Source organism: Cydia fagiglandana, chromosome 9, assembly GCF_963556715.1.
Source record: "Cydia fagiglandana chromosome 9, ilCydFagi1.1, whole genome shotgun sequence".
NCBI classification, from domain to species: Eukaryota; Metazoa; Arthropoda; class Insecta; order Lepidoptera; family Tortricidae; genus Cydia; species Cydia fagiglandana.
This window is the reverse complement of record NC_085940.1, coordinates 5564847-5583491: the sequence shown is the minus strand read 5'-3', so window position 1 is coordinate 5583491 and position 18645 is coordinate 5564847. Positions and strand designations below refer to the sequence as shown.

General features: G+C 37.5%; 1 protein-coding gene across 5 annotated transcripts; it reads right to left on the bottom strand.

Annotated features, from left to right (window-relative positions):
* Positions 1-4450: 4450 nt before the first annotated feature.
* LOC134667136 (ionotropic receptor 75a-like) lies at positions 4451-15323 on the bottom strand. Of its 5 annotated transcripts, XM_063524425.1 has the most exons (15): positions 15179-15323; positions 14636-14811; positions 13678-13861; positions 13359-13454; positions 12570-12649; positions 11932-12059; positions 11572-11629; positions 11138-11250; positions 10529-10737; positions 10397-10441; positions 10119-10303; positions 9680-9815; positions 8161-8323; positions 6969-7145; positions 4451-6566 (listed from the first exon to the last, which is right to left on the bottom strand). In XM_063524425.1, exons 1-15 carry the CDS (start codon positions 15315-15317, stop codon positions 6479-6481), a joined length of 1977 nt encoding a protein of 658 aa, XP_063380495.1. In that variant the 5' UTR covers positions 15318-15323; the 3' UTR covers positions 4451-6478. The 5 variants fall into 5 exon arrangements, with proteins under 5 accessions (XP_063380495.1, XP_063380492.1, XP_063380491.1 ...); XM_063524422.1 differs by lacking the exon at positions 13359-13454 and having other exon boundaries at positions 15179-15302; XM_063524421.1 differs by lacking the exon at positions 15179-15323 and having other exon boundaries at positions 14640-14797.
* Positions 15324-18645: the final 3322 nt, after the last annotated feature.

Here is an 18645-nt window from a genome sequence, read left to right as displayed (position 1 = left end):
TCATTCTATTAGAACTTCCTACGTTGGATCGCTCCTAAGAATTTTATATAAACCTAACCTAACATAATTTTTAACTCCGTTCGGCCATACCACAAAACAACTAGGTACTCTAAAAGTCAGTGGTCAGAATTCTCTATAATGTATTTAATATGTATAGATCTATCTCTGAAGCTTCGATGGCAAAAATGCGGTTACATATAATAGGAAACGTACTTCTTCTTAAATGTTTTTTTTAGAGCTTCGATCGTAACTGTATTTAAACCTATTTAGCAGATAACGCGATAATCTCCTAGTTGAATCTTAATTGTGCAAAAGAACTTATCGTACAAAGGCGTACTTTTCATACAAAAGTCATTCTCTAGGACAGCGGTATTATGGTCGCATTTTATCACCCGCCATTCCATGAGTTACTCTCGCACTTGTTTTTTGTTAGAACGTGACAGGCATGGTGGCAAATGACAAAGAGCCGACCGTATTAGCCCTACAGAAGGTCACAGGTACAAAATTGCCTAGTACAATTAATTACCACCTGACCATGTGAATGGTGGTACATATACATATAACGGTTTAAAATATTGTATTATTATTTATTTACGTTCCTTACAAGTCAGCTAGACGATTTTTCCTAAAGGAATACGTTTATCTTATACTCATTAATCGATCGTACCTACTCTATGTTGTGTATTTTCCTTTTTTTTTATAATTTTCATGTGCAAAACACTACCTTTCAATTTTCACGGTTTCAAAACATTATTTACTAATACGGGACTTCAATTTTATTACCTCTGATAACCACAAGAACAACTGACTAGTCTACTTTTTGTACGACGTAATTGTCTAAAGTTGTCACTGAGGTATCTCTTATTTTTAGTAGTCATTTAATATTCAATCAATCAGTAAATTTATTAAGCTAACTGGAAGCATACTATCAAAAACGCTTTTATGTCAAAATTTTAAAACACGTATTACTATCTGTACACGGAACTCGCAGTAAGTCTCCTATCTTACGACGGTATGTACAAAATTGTAAATAACCGTTATTACTATTTATGCAAGTATCACGACTACAGACTGTTGTATATCGATAAGCTTACGAGGAGCTTGTAAATGAAGACTAAAAAGCATGCTGACTTTATCCTATACAGTACTTTAGAACGACCTGACAATTGAATATTATTTATTTTATTTTATTTACTGTTCTTACTTATTTAAACAGTGTCTTGTTAAGATTCTAATCGGTGAGATAAAATCTATCTTTATGATATGTGACTTCGATATCAGACTTAAAAAAAAAACTAACCCAAGTAACTGGCATTATATAAATATTAAGTACCTAACAGATATTATATAAATATTTATTCGTGTCAATCGTAACAAAAATAAGAAATAATGTGACTATTCAAATACGAAGAACGTACAAGGGCATTTTCACTTTCCCGTATACCGTTAACGGTCGGTTAAGGAAAGTCACAAAACTGACGATCAATATCAAAACCGTGACACTTAAATAAAGTATCAAATTCGTAACTAAACCGGCAGCTGAACGTGAATTGAAATACCTAACTTATGACACGCGGTAAGTTACAATTCAAATGCCCATTATATTTAACCGCTTAGCTAAATTCAAACGTAAATAACGTTATTTCAACGTTTTCACAAATAACCCTTTTTTATTCTCCTATTCAATCATTAACCAAATCGTCGTTTTAAATAGAATATATTTATTTAAGTCTCATTATGGCTGGTTACATACGACCGGTTATAAAAAGAGCAGATGTTTACGTTTATCCAAATCAGTAACTATTCGTAGGTAGTTTCGCGGTGAAGGTAATAATACTGATGTTGACGACGTTTAAGGTATTTAACATAAACAGTCCTACTTTTTAAATTAAACCAAATTTTAACATACCAGAAACAACATAGGTAATTCATCAGTCATCCTTCCAGACAGGCGCCACTCCGCAGCATCTCACAGGCGCGGCAGTTTCTGGGGTTTTCACTAAAAGTGAGATACCAGCAGTGTCCTTGTGTCCAGTATAGCGCAGCATACAGTTCTTAGAGTTGGGTAGCGTCCGGCTTTTGACTAGCATAATCAGTCGTATACTCGTACTGCTCCTGAAACATTAGTTTTGTAGGCATAGAATGTGTGTAACATCCCACTTCTGATGTGAGAAAAGGGAATTAAAATAGCTGTCTTAGTAAATAAGGAGAAACCCCACTTCCATGTAAATAAGCAAATTTAAATATAAAACTCAAAATGAATAATCAATATTACTTCTATTCCCATTACTGCCTAATAACTAGGGCTCCTGATATCCGTGATACACGCCGATCCGTAGCTACGGGTTCTTAAGCCCGGCGGTACTAAGATCACGAATTTCACGAACACGGCAAGGTACGTACCTCGTACCTGCGTTCGCGTCCGGATTCACGTGACACGCCGTGACACGCCATGATACGTAGCCCGTACCTGCGTGAGCTTCGGGCTCGGTTCCGTTGAATACTTATCGCAGGTCTCGTAGGTTCGACACGCCCGGGAGAAAAATAAATAAGGACTAAGTATGTATTATTGAATTGAGTTACCACTTAGTATATAATATATCTATTTTAAAGTTGAGCAAATTATTTTAATAAACCTTTTGTACCCCATACAGTGTTGTTGTATTATTTTAGCAACCCTTTTATTAAAGTAGCTATTCATTGTAATTAATGCTTGGTTCTTTTAATTTATTACTGATTAATATTTAAAAGGCCGTACTATTGGAAATAAATTTTATTTCAAAAGTAATGAAACGGAATTAGAGCTATGAATAAAAAACTCACGATACATTTTTATTCGTAGCTCTTAGAGACCGCATCGTATCTATCTTCACTCAACGTCGCGGGCGGACCGAACCGGCGTGTTCTTATGATACGTGAAGCCGTGATCACGCCTACACGGATCTACACGGATTCACGTACCCTAATTTCACGTAACCGAATGTCACGTGCGGAACGGACCAGAAAACCGTTGCCGTGATTCACGAAACCGGGCGCACGGCTACGGGTTCACGAATCACGGACACGACCGCGAGCCCTACTAATAACACTATGTTTGGCGTATAATTTAGGCATTACTTGTCGTTAGTTATTTATTTACCTTGGTTCAAAGTATATACAACTGCTAAAACAATCACTGGTTGTTATTGGGGTTATAAGTATCATAAATAAAATAATTAACACTACATGTGTTGAAAATAAAACTGTTTATTAAAGTCAATCATCCTATTTATTCACCTTATTATCAACAACTAATAAATATAATTACTAAGAGTTATTACTCACTAAGAGATGATTGAATTAATTAATCCATCTAATTAATCAAGTAAATACTTAATTATTATAATACATATTATTAATTATCAACATAGTATTTACTTAACTTTGAATATTCCTTTGGCGACGATTAACTCAGTGCTGATGCTCAAAGCAGACTGACCCAAATGAATTTGGTCGGGCCCTTTTATGCCCATCGCTTGCCAGCCACTTGCACCTGGTTAATTATGCCACTTGTCATTCCACAAATGACGTCACAATCGTGGTTTCTCATGTACCTCGTCCATTTATCGAAATATCCAACATAAAATGATTATAACATCTTTTCATTAAATTCCGTTATACATAATTACTACTCAGTAATATAAATACATAATAAATCACTTAAAAGTAATGTACAAATCTTAGTAGTAGGTTAACTACTATATTATTATTAAAGTTACCACTACCCCTGTTTCTCTTATCTACCGTGGTTTCGTATCGTACCCACATAAATCACCAATTGTGTAAACTTCACGTGAAGTCGTGTTTAAGTGTTTAAATTGTGCAATATATTATCAACATTGGACTTCAAAGAGAAACAGGTCAGTTTCATACGTAATACAATTTGTACATAGGATAATAATATTCTAACACGTGCGTAGGTCGTTGGATAGGTCTTTGAAAACGAATTGGGATCTCTAACAAACATTTTTTGATAAAGTATATATTTTTGGAAATAATCGCCCGAAAGAAAAAGCAAACATGATCGGATAAGCGGTTTTTGAGTTATTTTTTATACCAAGTCTGTGGGAAACAAGCATACGGCCCGCCTGATGGTAAGCAATCACCATAGCCTATGGTTTTTTATACTTTTTCGGTGGCAAATAAGCATACGGCCCGCCTAATAGTAAGTAGTCAACGTTGCCTATGCTTGTTTATACCACGTCGGTGGCAAACAAGCATACGACCCGCCTACAAGACGCCCGATTCTCATCTCCCCCGCTCCCTTACCAAGCTCGCCATAAATACCGCATTCGTCCGTAGCGTGGCCAGCAGTCGCTTCGTCGGCCACGCGCGCTAGCGTGTAATACCGTGGCCGCTTCGGAACCGAGAACAACGAAGTTCGCAAATTGCGGGCATCTTTCTCTGTCACTCTAATTACGCCTTGATTGGAGGAAAAGAGAAAAATGCCCGCAATTTCCAACTTCGGTGTTTGTCTCGGATCTCAGCCCACGTTTCGTATCAGTGAAGTCATTCCGTGCGTTGGTGTTCACGCATGGCTGTGGAAGTATATCAATCAATCAAAGCATTTGTTTATAGGCTACTAAGGCCCATAGATACATACCTTACGAACTAACATATATACATATAGAATAATAAAAATCTTAAATACTAAAAAATCATTTTCATCACACCAGCTCAGTATAGCTTACTTTGCACTTCAAAAACTGATAGAAAAGTTGCATTGTATTCACATGTGAGGCAAAGTAATCAAATGCAAATTATGAGTTGTTTTCTTATGTTTGCTGGTAGAATTGACTTTTAAATGATGATTTCGGATGATAAATATTTGAATTTGATTTTGTTTGATATTTTACATTTATGTAATATTTGCTTCGGGTTGGTGTGGTAAAAAAAAATTGTGTTTCACTCGGGGGCAAATTTTGTTTAACCCTCGTGCTTTGAAACCCTCGCAACGCTCAAGATTCCAATTTGGGAATAGTTGTATAACAAATATATGGTAAAATTAAACACTTAAGTCGAATTATAACAAAATAGGCATTTGTGCAATATTACGTTTTATTACCCGGGCTAAGCCGGGGCGGCGGGTCGCTAGTTTATAATATATTATCATTAATAAATGTAAAAAATTTAATTTACAGTATGTTATTTCGTTCGACAAATACAATGTTTTTCTTACTTTTGTAAATACTTTAATAAATTATCATAATAATGGAGTAACATCTGTAAGAGTAATTTATAATAAATAAACAGAACACGAAACAATGCAGTAGCTCACGGTGAAAAGTATGTAAGAGGTAGGTTATTATTTTTTCACCACACCAGCTCGGAAAGGCTTACTTTGCACTTTAAAAACTGATAGCAAAGTTGCATTTTATTCACATGTAAGGCAAAGTAATCAATTGCAAAATTTGAATTGTTTTCTTATGTTTGCTGGTAGAATTGACTTTTAAATTATGATTTTAAATGATAAATATTTAATAACATTCATTTGGATTTGATCTGGTTTGATTTTGTTTGATATTTTACATTTAATATTTGCTTCGGGTTGGTGTGGTGAAAAATTTTGTGTTTCACTCGGGGGCAAAGTTGTTGTTTAACCCTCGTGCTTTGAAACCCTCGCAACGCTCAAGATTCCATTTTTCGAACCACTCGCTACGCTCGTGGTTCAATCTTGGAATCTTTCGCTTGCTCGGGTATCAATATTAGCACGAGCGGTTAAACAACAACTTTGCCCCCTTGTAAAACAAATAACTATATTATTATTGTTGCGTTTCCGACACATACGAACGTTAGAATATTTTAGGAAACCAATTGAAACTCATATCAAATACCAAAAAATCGCTTCCTGAGTTCAGAAGATTTATTATTGTCATTTCTAGAGATGCAACGGATAGTTGTTTGGCCAGGTACCGAATGTTCAGCCGATGGTTAGGCCTAGCTAACAAACTAACTAGCTAGCTAACAATTAAGTTTATAAAGCAACCGTGAAATCGCAAAAATAAATTATAGGTTTCCTATACTAAAGTTCAATCAGATACGATACACGATGATTATTGAACTGAATACGATCTCGTAGTATCTTGACTCACCTAAAAAAAATCACCCAGTATTAAATACTTATACATAATTTAATGGTGATGATCTTCATTTTCGTAATTTTTCACACGAAGTTAAATTCTCTTTATGAGTTAGTGACAATAGTTAATACTGATGTATGCATGGTATGACCTATTTACATACAGGTACGCAGGTATTTATGTAAATGCAAGTATGGATGTCCACTTAGTGGTCTTAAAAGTAAATAAAGAATTGTTTGCAATCACATTGTTTATTGCATAATGTCGTTTTGTCATTTCATCTAGGTTTTATTAAAAGCATTCCACTAAACTTACAACGAACTACTTTTCACTAACTACTAGCTGTCAGTATGCAATGCTTAATCTACACCTAATAGTTCTGCCCCTACAGTTGGTACTCGATCTTTTATCTTTCTGATTAATCTTAATTCGTTCCTCGCGACAAGCCTGAAAAGAGACACAAGACAGTAAAAAAATTTAATAAAATATTTGACGTTTAGCAACTATATACTCGTACTTGGCAGTGGCGTAGCGTGAACTAATAAACCGGGGGCGAAAACCACATCTACGAGGCCCTTTTTAATGTGTTTTTAATGTGTTTTTCCCAAGGTAATAAAAAGGATGGCTTTGCGAGGCCCACCTAAGTGCGAGGCCATAGGCCAGGGACCTATTCGCCCACGCCTAGCGCCGCCACTGCTACTTAGTGTCGGTTTGAAAAGTTGAAGTAGGCCTAGCAAGATAATATTTACTTGCTAGTTCACTACTTTGTTCAAGTAGGCCTAGCAACAAGCTCGTTTGAATGGTCTAATTTATACAAATATGTCATAGAAAATTAAGCTAATTTGGTACCTTTCTATAAGAACAATGACCGCAGCCAGAAGGTATCCAAAAGCGAGTAGCAGAAAAGCTGGAGCAGCACCGCCGAGAGCCAACGCTCTTGGAGAGCTGCCTCCACAAGAAATCTCAGGACTGCTGGCCTTACGCTGAAGGTGAGAGACCACGCCAGTTTCGCACATGCGCAGAAGACTGGAATTATTATTTTTGGTTAATGTCAAAGCTAAATTAGGTAACTTAAATAGTCATGTTGCGCTTTAGCAAACATGCGATCTTACAAAAGTTTTTGATAACATTGGGTTTGGGTAAACATTGGTAGGATTTGGGGTGGGGAGGTTAACAATATTCATGAATATGTGTGAGTAGAAAAATGTTTAGGACTAAAAGACCAGAGTATTTTATAACTACAAAAAGAAAAAATAAATGCACAAAACAGTATGACCCACAGAGAAATTAATCATTTTGGTGTGTCTGCATCGCCATCCAGTTTTAACAATACCTTCTTGCTCGACAATGAAAAGGAAACGTCCAATCACATACATAAAGGATCATCCATGAATATAGTTTCGAGACGCTCCTCCCTCTGTCACACTTTTTCATAGGAAAGAGATATATATTTAATACGTACTGTCATACTTGGCATGACTCCCACCCCTCCTCTTGTTGCTGTGATGTAAAATGTGGATGAACCCTAATAATAACCAATGAATAGTGATAGACTGACTCATCTCAGCCATAAGACGTCCATAAGACGTATGGGGGGTGAATGCCATAATCGCCACGCTTGGCAGGCGGGTTGGCGATCACCGAATTTGAGGGACGCTGCTGCCCGTCCACCGGTTGTCTTGTACTTAGTTTAAGGACATACCCGGGTCCCGTCGGGACTCTGACTACGCCATGCTAAATTTGCACAAACTTGGCAGTAAGAATGCATACCCATAATCTGTATACTTGACGTAGCACTAGGCATAAAAACTTTGCGTGGTTCGACTCTAATATGTGACATTATCTATGAAAAGGGACCTTATTGTCGATGGCGCTTACGCCATTACTAACGATGCTTCGATATGATTACAGTGCCGCCCGACGCTGTGCGGCGTAAGTGTCATCGACAATAAGGTCCCTTTTCATAGATAATGCCCCATATAACTCTTTACAAGTAATTGAGATTAAATTTAAGGCCCGTTTAAACTTTGCGTAGACTTACTTCCAGTTATAGAACTCTTTATAAGGACTGTTCTTTGGTACGACAATATAAAGGTGTGTTTCTTCCATAGACTGCAGGGAGCCGAGTTCACACAGCTCTTCCTGGTTGAACTTGCGAGATATTAACATATTAGCGTTGTATACTTCTGTGTGGTATGCGTAGCCTGAAACAAATTAGCCAGATTGCACACAAGAAAACAGGGGCGAAATTCGACATGTGCAACTGTCAGATTTCGCATCCACGTCAAATCAACAGTTGATTTTAGCATTGCATACTGAGTGTTGATTCCATCAACGGTGGATAATATCATTTGGTACAGCCAAAACTCAACTCTAAACTAAGGGTGGTTCGGTTTGGTTTGCTTGTCACCCTAACTGTGGATTGTTAATGTCAAATTTTGACATTGTACGTATTCGAGAACTTATGATTTTTCCCACATCAACGGGAGATCAACACGATACGTCAAACGTCGCTAGTCGAATAGGGGTCCAGTATTTGCCTTAGATTTCGAAATTGATTTATTTGAGTTGTCGTTTTTACCACATTCAATATAGGCATAATATTTCGACTTTTAGATTGATGATTGGACCATTTAATTCAGTAACTATTTTCGGATCATTAAAAAATTAAGGGTTTAAAAAATGAATTTCACGATTTTACTTACATCCCCAACTAGCGTGGCTAGGTCAGCGTGTGGACTATAACCCAATCCCGCTCGTCCGAGTGTACCTACTCTGCGCCAGCAGTGAAACGTATATAGGCAAAATTATTATAATTTATCCTTTATCAGTTAGTCAATGCCCGAGGACCCGAGTATGTCCATAAACTACGTCCAGGACCCGGGTATGTCCTTAAACCACGTCCAAGACCACCGATGGACGGGCAGCAGCGTCCCTCAAATTCGGTGTACTCGACTGCGATCGCCAACCCGCCTGCCAAGCGTGGCGATTATGGCATTCACCCCCCAAAAAAGGGGGAGGCCTATGTTCAGCAGTGGACGTCTTATGGCTGAGATGATGATGATGATGATGAGTTAGTCAATATCTCCAAAAATACTTAATGTTACATAATAAACATTATAAAATCATGTAATAGTACTTTTTCACGCCGCGATTTTTTAATGATGAATAGGAGGTTAATTTGTTTTACTTTTGGGAAGAGAAGGTAATGCTAGGTCGCATCCTCCATCATCGTGTTTTACATCATCTCTGTTACCGGTCCACCGGTCATCGATAACAAAGCATTTTATTCAATATAAAACATCCAAGTATCCGCCTCAATTTAAACTTTGCGCAATTTGCTCAAAGTTTGCCTTGCAGCTCGAAACAACTTCATAAAACACGAATTTATTTAAAATCAAGCCTTATGTTTCCCGTCTTAAATGCCTTATGAACTGTATTCTTAAGATTATATACATTTTTACCTCTCTTTCATTTTTAAGTTCACGTAAATAATTCAAAATTAAATCTTAGCTTACAGGCAATAAGGGTGTCCGTAGACGGATAATGAAGTGGCATACCTCCTGCTTTCACCATTTCAATGCCTTCCTCCAAAGGTACCAGTAAGGGCTCACCCTTCTTCTTCTTAAATACTTTAAACCTCCTTAATTTATCTTCCACTTCAGCATTCTTTTTGTTGTAGTAATACGTCGGATTCTGGAATTACAATGTCATTGTCTGTAAATGCAATTAAATACATTTTTCTTTGTATTAAATCGCAGTTTTTTTGTAAATCCTATCCTAGTTCAAGACTATGTTTTTTTCTTATAAGCAAGATGGAGTAGTTTTTGCAGTCAATGCAATGACGCTTGGTTGATGGAAGTTTTCACGATTATCTCCCAAGCATCTGTACCAAATCTGGGCCTTTTAGACACATTTGAATCAGTTCGTCGAAGATTGTCCAATCCCAAGCCATTTCTATTGTAATGGACGGGTTAATTCACAAAAATCCAAAGGTACCTGTAACCACGAACGTGTGTAGCCTATATCCTGGTATATCAGTGACAGTGGGCTTTCCAGGAGTTCTTGAAGAGAGTTGATGGAAGGCGGTGGTCCATTCAGTAACCAACTAACCACGCTGCTGGTATAGTAGTTGTATATGAGGACGCAGGATACTCCTGTCACTAGAACTGTGAGCTGCCGAGCTGTTGGTACAGTAGAGACATAAGTAATAACAACAAAATATATATATCCTACATGAGTTAGACATTCAAAAAATGGTTGATAGACCACCTTACCAGACGATTCTCGTGTTGGATCATCGTTACCACCATCTTCAAAAACTGAAAAATTAAGGGATTTATCATTCAGCTAAGATTCAGGTCAAAAAAACAACAACTGTGAGGCCTTTTGTTTACGAAAACACATACATTGCTGACAAAACGTAGCTGCCACAGAAAATACAGCATACTGTACAGCGGCTGGTCTCCTTTCGGATCTGGCCGTCAGAAATAACACCAGAGCGCACAGAGAAATCACAGCTATCACGCAAGCCCACACGCCGTTGGTCAGAGGCCGTAGGAATTGGTTCTCGAACTTTCCGGGGCCAGTGGTTGGGATACGGTAGTAATATCTTGTCCTGAAACGGATTATACAAGTGTTACTAACAACATCAGATATGTGACAATACTGATAAATAGCCAAGTGGTAATAAGGTTGTGGAATATCACGACGGGGCCACCAGTTGTGGAACTAATATCACAAGGAAATGTTGGTACAAATGTATCGGGCTCTATACATTCCACGACTCTTCTCTTTCCGCACATATTCTATAGCTAAATTATGTGAAGATAAGCGTTTATGGCACCCACAAGATGGACGGACGACCTTGTTAAGGCCGCCGGAAGACGCTGGATGCGGGTCGCTTCCAACCGGTACGAATGGAGGTCCAAGGGGGAGGCCTATGTTCAGCAGTGGACGTCGTATGGCTGAAATGATGATGATGATGATGAAGCGTTTATAGAAACCAAATATCATACTCAATAGAAGTTACGGGCGGCGACACCATGTCCACTCTTTGGAAAATTTCCAATGGCACGCGTAGTATCGGCGTGATGTCTTGTTCTTTTAAGTATACTAAAGTCGCAGCCACCTACAAATCAAATTTAAAAAATTAATAACAAAATGGTCACTTTTTCAACTCTTATTCATGTTTTTCTCTTCGTCCTCGCGTTATTTCAGCATTTTTGCCAAGGCTCATGGGAACCAGGGGTCCGCTTGGCAACTAATCCCTGACTTGGCGTAGGCTCTAGTTCAGACACGTCTAGTTCTAGGTCAGAGGAACCCAGAGGACCTTCCAAACTAGACCTTATTGGGATTAGTCCGGTTTCCTCACGATGTTTTCCCTCACCGAAAAGCGACTGATAAATATCAAATGATTTTCATTGATGTTAATAAAAAGAAAATAACATACCGGCGTAGTATTTCTCTCAAATTTCCCGATCCATCTGTCAACGATCGTATAATTATACCTGTAAACATGTTCATATTAATAAATTATGTTAATAAAGGCATTTGCATTTACCTAATATATGAGGTGACTACAATATAAAATTAAATTACCTTTTTTGAAAAAATTAAATCTTACAGAATTTTTATTTTTTTCTCCAAATTTAGGAATAAGCCCTGTGGGACACCAATTAGACGAACTTATTTTTAACTTCTGTCATTAAGTCACTATTCTATTTTGATTTAGATCTCTAGACTCCTGCAATCGTCCAGTAATAGGATCCAAGGAAATGATTAGGAGATAGATATTATTGAATTAGCTCACCTAATATTATGTAGTTGTGCTATTTCTACCAACACTCTGGTGCCTGTAACGGTCATAACAGCGACTCCTGGAGCCGGAGTATCCCCTATAAGCATATTCACGTCAAATACTATGGGCGGCGTTGACATCTGTAAATCGATTAGAAACGAATTGAACAGACAAATATGAGTTAGACCAAGGAAAGTCTGCAGCTATTTTGATAGCCCAGGCAGTGTAGGTGTTATTATAAACAACACACTACTACGAAATTTTGACGTTAAAATAACTTTTGCACTGCGCGGGCTATCAAAATCGCTGCAGACTTTTTTGGTCTAACTCTATTTGGTATTTAAGAGATACAACATTTACAATTTATTTGTATATGTACAAAATTAATATTATTGCTTTTTTTACCGCCAATAAATAAATCACATGAAATAAAAAATGTACTCTAAAATTTTAAATTATTTGTAGTTTCACCATGTATCTGTAGCCACCAAGACAACAAAACTTGCCAAACAATAAAATGCAAAATATTTTTTTTATTTGTCAATGTTCAAATTAGAATAGAATGGGAGACCATTTTTATGGGCTATAGACTCTAGAGGTTAAATTGAAAAGCTAATAATTTTTATTTTATTTTTTGTAAGCTTACTTACAACTCCGACATAGTTAATTGTTGAATTTTCGAAGTCCCATCTTCTGTAGTATTTGTAAATATTTAAATGATTTATCAAATCTGAGAAATGAGGGATAACATTAGTTGTAGTGTTAAGTGATAATTATATTATATAAATATATATAACATAAATAAGTCATATACACATGCAGCCTGTAAAAAGTCCTCCATTTTCGAAATAATAAAACCCACTGGTTTGCGAGGAAATTTCGACCATTTGAAGGGTACACGGAAAGAACATGTGTAAGTCACATTTTTTTGAAAAATTAGATTTCAATCTCAAAATGTAGAGCTCTCAATTAACTATTAGTTACAGCTTCTGTTACATCTGTATATTATACATAATTACAATTTATTTAAATAGTGAAATTAACCCTATTTTGTAATTATATCATCTCCCGGGTGATTTACTTTCGCTGCTTAACTAGTAACTACCATTAATAGGCATGCTTAATTACTTAGAATCCATGGGGAGTAATCAAATAAAGTGAGAAGTTTAGTGATGAACTGATGAATATGTACGTAACTATTAGGAAAATGAAATGACAGATCCTAAGTTACCTGCTTTGACAAAAGCAGGTAATTAGACTTATATCGACGGGGATATGAACCGTGATTACCTTTTGTATTGTTTTCGAGCTCCCGATATTTCGATGCAATCTCGTGATCTCGTGAACAAGATGCATGTAACTGCGTCGAAATATCGGGAGCTCGAAAACAATCGAAAGGTAATCACGGTTCATATCCCGGTCGGTATAAGTCTAATTACCTGCTTTGTTTCGCCAATTTCCCAGTTTCTTCACTACAACATTACCTCCTCGTAGCTTTCCGAAATTATATACGTCGTAAATGTTATTTTCAGATCCTGCAAATAATTTTACAGTAATAACTAAAGTGTCACGTAAAGTGGTACAACCTCCAGATTAGAAGTTGCACGCTTGCCTTACCAGTAGGGATATTATGGTTCCATTTTCATCGTCTATCGATTCCTGTGTCTCTCTCGCTATCACATATTAGAAACTGACAACTACGATGACCGGCGATAAAAACGCAACTTTATTCACCCTCTGAAAATTGATAATTATTACCTTTCTGTAGTGATAGTGTGACATCAGCATCTACGCTCAGATTTAATTTTTCGAATGTGTCCAATAACCATGAAAAATTTTCATTAATCTCAACGTTGGAAACTGTTGATATATTAGGCATCCAAGTATCAATATCAATAATCAACCACTTGTGATTTACATTAAATAAGAGATTTTCTGATGCCTGAAACACACCATGCATGATATTATAAACATAGTAATACGGGGTAGGAAACTAGAGCGTTCGGGCACTCTCGGCTACGTTCGGCTAATTCTCCGAGCAATTATTATGGTTGGCAAACGTCGCGGGTCGCGGAGGCTTCGACAGCTGAAGAGACCACAGCTCCGGCTTACAGCTGGGGCAATAACTGGACACGCCTCATTTAACAAGCACCTACTAACCCTACGTGTTACAGATAGCCCCCTCTGCAGAGGATGCATGGAGGCAGAGGAGACAGCCGCCCACGTCATTCTCGAATGCCCAGGGGTGGCAAAATACCGGGCACAACACCTCGGCTCACCGGGGTCTCTCCCAGAAGTCGTCGGCAACGTCAAGGGTCTGCTAGGCTTCTTGGTAGAGTTGGGCTGGCAGGAATAGTGCCGCCAACCCATCACGCAAAATAGGCGCAATATTATGACGTCGAGTTGCGGAAACCAAGCCCGCGAAAACCTATAACCTATAACCTATATGGTTGGCAAAACTTGACGTCCCTTTGCGTGCACAACCACAGATAAGATATATATTAGGTACTTGAATTTTGAAAACCCTAAATCGCTTTGGCTTAAAAGCACACAAGTATAATATTTTTCAAACTCGAAGGGTAGGATGACACTTGTCATCTCCATACAATATAAAATTTATAACCTAAAAACGCCAAATCTCGCAAAATTGTACTGAAATGACAGCATAGGTGTCATCCTACCGTCCAAGTTTGAAAAATATTATAACAATACTTACATACATAAGGACCTCTTCGTAGAGCGGACATTTTGTATCAATCAAAACGCCAACACCAGAAAATCCTGGGTTTAGGCATAGACCTATTGAATCTAGATCTGTCATAGAATCGTCGATGCCAACGTGGGAAACCGCAATTGAGATTTTCGAAGCATTTTTTGCAAATTTGTGGTTCCCTGAAAGAATTTTTTCGTATTTTTAGGGTTCCGTACCTTTAAAGGAATAAAATGGAACCCTTATAGGATCACTCGTGCTTCTGTCTGTCTGTCCGTCTGTCACAGTCACCTATTTTCTCGGAAACTACTGGACCAATTAAGTTGAAATTTGGTACACATAATAATATGTCACATAAATGTAAATTAGTGACCCAAAGATGGACATGTAACGTAAACAAATGAATTTTAAACCTAGCCTAACCTTCCGAAAATTATGTTTCAGAATTTTGACTAATGATAATCTGACAATCATTACATTATGACTTTTAAATCTTTTAATAGTTATGTCAAACAAAGGGATCCGAATTAAAAAAATACAGAGCCTTACAAGTCCTATCGCCGCAAGTTAGCAAGCAAATAGATTTTACATCTCTAGCTTTTAAAAAGTCTAAAGAAAAATCTATGACGCTATCTTCAAAACCTGCAACGGAAGAAAATAGAAAAAAGAAAATGCTTTTACGAAGCATCTTGGCTGATAAAGAATGGTACAATAGGTCGACGTTTCTTATAGACTTGGATTTATGAATTTATAATTTGTCTTTTGATGTTCATATATAGTACAGTCAGGACACATAAAAAAGACATGACTGTTTTTTTACCAATCGAAGTGAACTTTTCCGTTCAAAGATGGGAAAAAATGCTTTCGTATATCCGGTTATCCTTTCTATAAGTACACATCGCATTTTTAACAGATTCACGAGAAGTTTGATGAACAAGTAAATAATATTTTATTCTTCTAAATATTCGCTCTTTTACCTACTCCATGACGCATCGTTCAAAAAAAAGTTTTCGTAAAAATACAGTAGGTACCTATTAATTATTGTACTCTTTCGACTAAAAATTAGGATTACATAGCAAAACAACTGGAACGTATCTGTCATAGGTATTCCTCGCAAAAGATGTAACTTGTATCTACACGTTTCTTTATAAGACGAACTGTACTTAGTGTCAAACCAATTTGTAATCATTTCATTGCAAATCGTATCTATTGACTTGTCACAATCATCATGTCTTTGAATTCTTTGCAAGCCAATACTTAGTGCAATTTTCATGTCAAAGATAATTTGTCCGTTATGGCATGTTCTAGTAATTTTGTTTTGACCAGATAGACAATTTACAAAATTGTAATAATAATTGTAGTATAGGTATAGTATAGTTACTAAACACTAAGTAGGTGAACTTACTAACTAAATAATAGTTTATTTTTAATATTTGTATCTACCTTATAAATAAAATTTTTAAGCAATAATACATACATATGTATTTGCTAAGAAAGTTTTAATCTAGTTGTATTTTTAATTGGGTTGAGTTTCATTTGTTAGAAAATTTTACGAGACAAATGAAATAATACTTTATTTGTTTCAAGGAAGATTGATATTCCATTGGAACTGAGTGTACTCGACGTACATCGTCATCATCATCGTGGGTGAGTGGACGTTCGACGTGTCGCCTCTCTATCGCACTTGTCAATCCGTGTGTAAGTATGACAGGGAGGCAAAATGTCCAACGTGGTTCGCGATAGGCCCTCAGATGTTGATGCAACTAGCCGATGACCAACCACGAACTGAATGCTACCATTGGTGGTTGTGGTGCCGGAAAATAAAAATCGGCAACGGTGTTTTTCAACGTTTAACCACTTTGAGGTAAATATATTGAACAACACCATATTTTCTTCTTAAACGTCTTGTAGCTTTTAGAAAATGGCCCCAAACTTGATGTTGACAAGTTTAACGAAGCGGACATTCCATTTTGGTGGGAGTAGAATTAATTAACGGAGCCCTGAAGGTACGCGGGCGTGCCCGTGCATAGTCGCCGATAAGGCTGCGGCGGACAGCCAGCGGAGCGGATGGCGTGTTCTCACTGTCAACGAAGTGCCACAAGATTATTACAGATGGCGTTAGTAGAGCCACGTTCCGTACAAAGATGACACTTTTACATTCCGTACAACCTTCTATGAAGCGCCATACATGTCCTACGTCGCGCTAACGGAGTTTCGAATGTCAATTGTAGTAAATATAACCCCTAGCAAACTTTCACTGGTCTTCGGTTTCCAGGCACAAGACCTGGCTGGAGAGAGTTTGCCCTATTGCTCTCTCTCTCTCTGTACTTACCACGAGTTTTTTAATAGCTAGGATAGTTACCACACCGATGCGGAGAGAAAAGGCTACCACGGATATTGATATAAGTATGTAACCTATGGGATGTGAGGTGGACTAGAAAATCTAGAAACGAAGAACCTACTCTAAGGGCTTAACCCGAAAACCAAAATAGAAATATCGTTATCTTTTTAATTAATTTCGGTTTTCCGACCCTATGATATCGTACCCAAACGTTGTAATTGCATGAGCGAGATAGAAATAATAATCGAATTTAAACTGTTGTGAGACATACTAACATTGAATAATTTTACGGTGTAGACTCACTTGTTTTTAGTCACTTGCGCGACATGTTGACTATAAACAAGTGAGTCTAAACCGTAAAATTATTCAATAGAAATAATAGGTACTAAATAGCACAGCACTGCGGTGCTGCCTCTCAACTTACCATTTACGTATCTTTCCGACGTTTCTGGCCACAGCCTTACCTACTCAAAAGCTTTCTCGACCGCGTTACGCGTAGGACATGTTTCACATTTTTAGGGTCTCCAAGTTTATGGAACCCTTTCGCATTCCCTTATTAAATGGGCCAAGATGCAAATATTTGCGGAAGGTAGCCAAAATGGAGAATATTTTAAGGGTACTTTAATATTTCGTTCGATGCATTTTCGCTATGTACTTCGGCTCGATTCTGAAAATGTATTAGATCTCTACTAGACCTCAACAAGTTACGATATGGATAATTTAAAGATATTTGTAAGATAGATATGTCAAATTTGACGTTTCCGCGATTCTGGAGGTCCTCTTGAACGATATTGACAAGATAGATATGTCAAATTTGACGTTTCCGCGATTCTGGAGGTCCTCTTAAACGATTTCGACAAGTTATGACTTAGATATCCAAGTCACATCTAGTCGATATCTAATGTAAATTTCGTTGATCTCTATATCGTTTCTAGATCTTGTGATTATCTCGATTCCCGAATACGCGTGCTTGTCACACTGGTGAAAACACAGTAAGTACCAATGTCAATAGGTACTTTTTATGAGTTTTACTTTTATGCACCAGTTTTACCACTTGCTTTTTGATAAAGGGAAACATCGTGAGGATACCTGACTAATCTTAATAAGGCCTAGTCTAGTTTCCCCTCCGAGTTGGAAGGTCAGATGGCAGTCGCTTTCGTAAAAACTAGTGCCTACGTCAATTCTTGGAATTATGTCACCCAGGCTCCCGTGAGCCGTGGCAAAATGCGGGGATAACGCGAGGAAGAACAAGTTTTGTATAATTATTAGGGTTCCGTACCCAAAGGGTAAAACGGGACCCTATTACTAAGACTTCGCTGTCCGTCCGTCCGTCTGTCACCAGGCTGTATCTCACGAACCGTGATAGCTAGACAGTTGAAATTTTCACAGATGATGTATTTCTGTTGCCGCTATAACAACAAATACTAAAAACAGAATAAAATAAAGATTTAAATGGGGCTCCCATACAACAAACGTGATTTTTGACCAAAGTTAAGCAACGTCGGGAGTGGTCAGTACTTGGATGGGTGACCGTTATTTTTTTGCTTTTATTTTGATTTTTTTTTTTGCATTATGGTACGGAACCCTTCGTGCGCGAGTCCGACTCGCACTTGCCCGGTTTTTTAATTGTACGTTGCTAAAGGGGCCCACTGATTAACAGTCCGCCAGACGATAT

What these genes read in the sequence shown, in the direction of transcription:
- LOC134667136 (XM_063524425.1), bottom strand. Translation starts at nt 15,317, where the DNA reads ATGCTTCGTAAAAGCATTTTCTTTTTTCTATTTTCTTCCGTTGCAGGT. An exon ending in AAATTGGCGAAACAAAGCAG is followed by an intron (nt 12,650 to 13,358) that starts GTAATTAGACTT and finishes CTCATTTCTCAG; the next exon opens with ATTTGATAAATCATTTAAAT. An exon ending in TTGAGAGAAATACTACGCCG is followed by an intron (nt 11,251 to 11,571) that starts GTATGTTATTTT and finishes TTTGATTTGTAG; the next exon opens with GTGGCTGCGACTTTAGTATA.